The sequence below is a fragment of the Anneissia japonica genome, unplaced genomic scaffold (assembly GCF_011630105.1).
Source record: "Anneissia japonica isolate Jap-2015-1 unplaced genomic scaffold, ASM1163010v1 scaffold199_len4679917_cov187, whole genome shotgun sequence".
NCBI classification, from domain to species: domain Eukaryota; kingdom Metazoa; phylum Echinodermata; class Crinoidea; order Comatulida; family Comatulidae; genus Anneissia; species Anneissia japonica.
In genome coordinates this window covers 3,512,984-3,515,871 of record NW_022686322.1, presented here as the reverse complement: position 1 = coordinate 3,515,871, position 2,888 = coordinate 3,512,984, and the positions used below count along the sequence as shown (strand labels likewise).

The 2,888-nt window shown below is 39.2% G+C and overlaps 1 protein-coding gene across 1 annotated transcript; it reads left to right on the top strand.

Annotated features, from left to right (window-relative positions):
- The first annotated feature begins 549 nt into the window (after window positions 1-549).
- On the top strand, window positions 550-2,621 carry LOC117114357 (epoxide hydrolase 1-like). The gene has a single exon (XM_033258010.1). The coding sequence runs from the start codon at window positions 624-626 to the stop codon at window positions 2,121-2,123; it is 1,500 nt and encodes a 499-aa protein (XP_033113901.1). The 5' UTR covers window positions 550-623; the 3' UTR covers window positions 2,124-2,621.
- Window positions 2,622-2,888: the final 267 nt, after the last annotated feature.

Below are 2,888 nucleotides of genomic sequence, written 5' to 3'. Positions count from 1 at the left end.
CAAGTTGTGATCGTACGCGCACCGTTTTTTGGATGAGAGGTTTAAGCACTTGGTTTCATGTGCATTTTATATGGCCGTTGCTAGGTCGTTTTCCGACACGTTTCACCGACAATAAATTCACCTACAGCCAATTCGCCGACAGACAATTCGTCGACAACCAATTCGCTGACAGCCAATTTGCCGACACTTTTTAGTTTCATAATTATGACGATATTTTGAAATATTATAGTTTGCCTACTGAAAAACAGACAGAATGGAAATTTCATTGACAGAACGAAAAATGTCTGCAACAAAAAAAAATGTGAACATCACAATGACTGACATATCATTTTCCGACACTTGCAGGACCGCTAAGCCAGATTCTATTGTAACATTCTCTTTTACACTCAATTCTGTCGGTGGATTTAGAACATTCGGTTCCACCACACGTCGCGTTCTGAATGCTATTCAATGTGGCCACACTACCTGTCTCTTATACACATCTAGATGTGTATAAGAGACAGATCTTACAGAGTGCATGCCTTACAGAAGAAGGGTACCTCGCACATTGCACTGTGGCTGGGATACGATCAATCCATTCCTGCTTATCCAACCACGGAGGTAACCTCTGGCCTTAATCAAACATGGTGTTGTTCGTTCGTCTTATCAATGATCGCTCAATCATAGTCCAGGAGAGTCGGATTTTTTTACTAGTTATCAGCTCAGTCTCAGCAGTTTCTAGGCATTTCTACGCAATCTGCATGATGTTTTGGAAATTAATATCTGTTATTGTGCTTGTCCTTGCTGTTGGTACTACTTTGTTGCTGAATGGCGCCTTCCATGAAGCCCCAGAAGCCCCTGCATACGGAGATGGCTGGTGGGGTAAGGGTGAGAAACCAACAACGCCGCCAGATGAGTCAATATCGCCATTTAAAATCAAGTTTGATGAGTCTGCACTCAGTGACTTGAAGTCAAGAATTAGGAATGCTCGATTTGCCGAAGGGTTGGAAGACAGCCAATTCCACTACGGAGTGAGACCGGAGTACATGAGAAAGGTTGCCAAATATTGGATGAATAGTTATAACTGGACTAAGAAGGAAAAGGAAATAAATAAATACGATCATTTCAAGACTAACATCGAGGGCATTGACGTTCATTTCATGCATATCAAACCTAATCTCCCGCCTGGACAGAAGGCGATACCATTAATGATGATTCATGGTTGGCCTGGTTCTTTTTACGAATTCATGAAGATTGCACCGATGATGACTGACCCTTTGGCTCATGGTGGCCCGTCTGATGATGCTTTTGAATTAGTTTGCCCATCAATACCCGGCTACACCTTTTCAGAAGGGTCTCACAAAAAGGGCCTCAATGCATTAGCAGTTGCAAGGATATTCGACAAATTGATGAAACGACTTGGATTCAATCAGTATTACATTCAAGGTGGAGATTGGGGGGCATATATAGTTACTAAAATGGCTCTTATATCCCCAACTTCTATCTTGGGTTTGCATGCTAATATGGCAGTAACACGTGTCCCTTTTCAACCCCTTCTCCTAGCAATTGGCAGTTACTTTCCAAGTCTCATACTGAGCTCAAAGGAAGATCAAGATAAGGTGTTTCCAGCTGGTGACCATTTTTTTGACTTTTTACTTGAAACTGGTTACATGCACATACAAGCAACAAAACCCGATACTTTGGGCCATGCTCTTAACGATTCCCCGATTGGACTGGCAGCCTACATCTTGGAAAAATTTTCTACTTGGACAAACCGTAAAGGACGCGATGCGGATGATGGTTGCATTGAAGAGAATTGGACGTTAGATGAAATTTTGACAAATGTTATGCTATATTGGATGACGAATTCTATTACAACATCGATGAGATTTTACAAGGAAAATATTGCAGGGGCCTTCCAAGAACCATTATATGAAATAACGGTACCATCAGCTTTTGCCGATTTTCCGATGGAATTACGTCATGTGCCAGAACCGTGGACTCGTAAACAGTTTACTGATCTGGTGCAGTATACTACTATGCCACGTGGAGGTCACTTTGCAGCGTTTGAGGTTCCGCAGTTACTTGCAAAAGACATTCGTAAATTCGTTAAGGCTGTAGAAGCTAGAAGAAAAAAATCTTAGTTTTAATTTTGATGAGTTTGTCACATGTTCCTTTAGTTGGCTGAAATTTGATGATTAGTTTATTTTAATGTACTGTGTTGTGACAATGTCCGATTTAACTGGTCGTTCTTTGTTAAACCGCGCCTCCCTGCGCAGTGGTAAAATCGACCAACCGAATAAAAAACTGGTAAATACTCGACAAAAAGTGGCTGCGTAGTTACCGTGATGCCCACTAGCGTAATCAAGGTTTGGTTCGGCTTGAGGCAGTATGGGTTTTCGTCAAAAAAAAAATTTAAAAAAAAAATTCATGCAGTTTTTGAATTCTGTTAGCTTACTATTATTTGTATTACTTATTTTTAGGTAAATGTTATAATTAGGCCTATTATTTTCTGAAATTTAATCTAAATTATATAACGCAAATTTTGTTAACATTTTAGAGTGATTAAACAAACTATTTTATACAAATGTTCTCTAGTAAGCCTATTAATACAAATGGAAAATAAAGTTAGTGCTCACAGAGTTGGCTCACTCTGAGTTAAATAGTGTTGGATGCAGAAGCGATGAAAGAATAATAATAATCTTTGATTACACACACTTTTTTTTATCAGTAGTGGCACTCGCGATAACTGTGTTGCATTCAAAATCATATACACTCAATACGATAAAAAAAAAAAAACACACACACACACACATTGAAATACAGACGAAGAATACAGTAAAAGAGACCAGTAAAAGTGCACGCTTCACATTAAAATACGATAACTTACATTAAAATAGTAGACCCTA

Coding starts and splice junctions, on each gene's coding strand:
- LOC117114357 (XM_033258010.1), top strand. CDS start 624: ATGGTGTTGTTCGTTCGTCTTATCAATGATCGCTCAATCATAGTCCAG.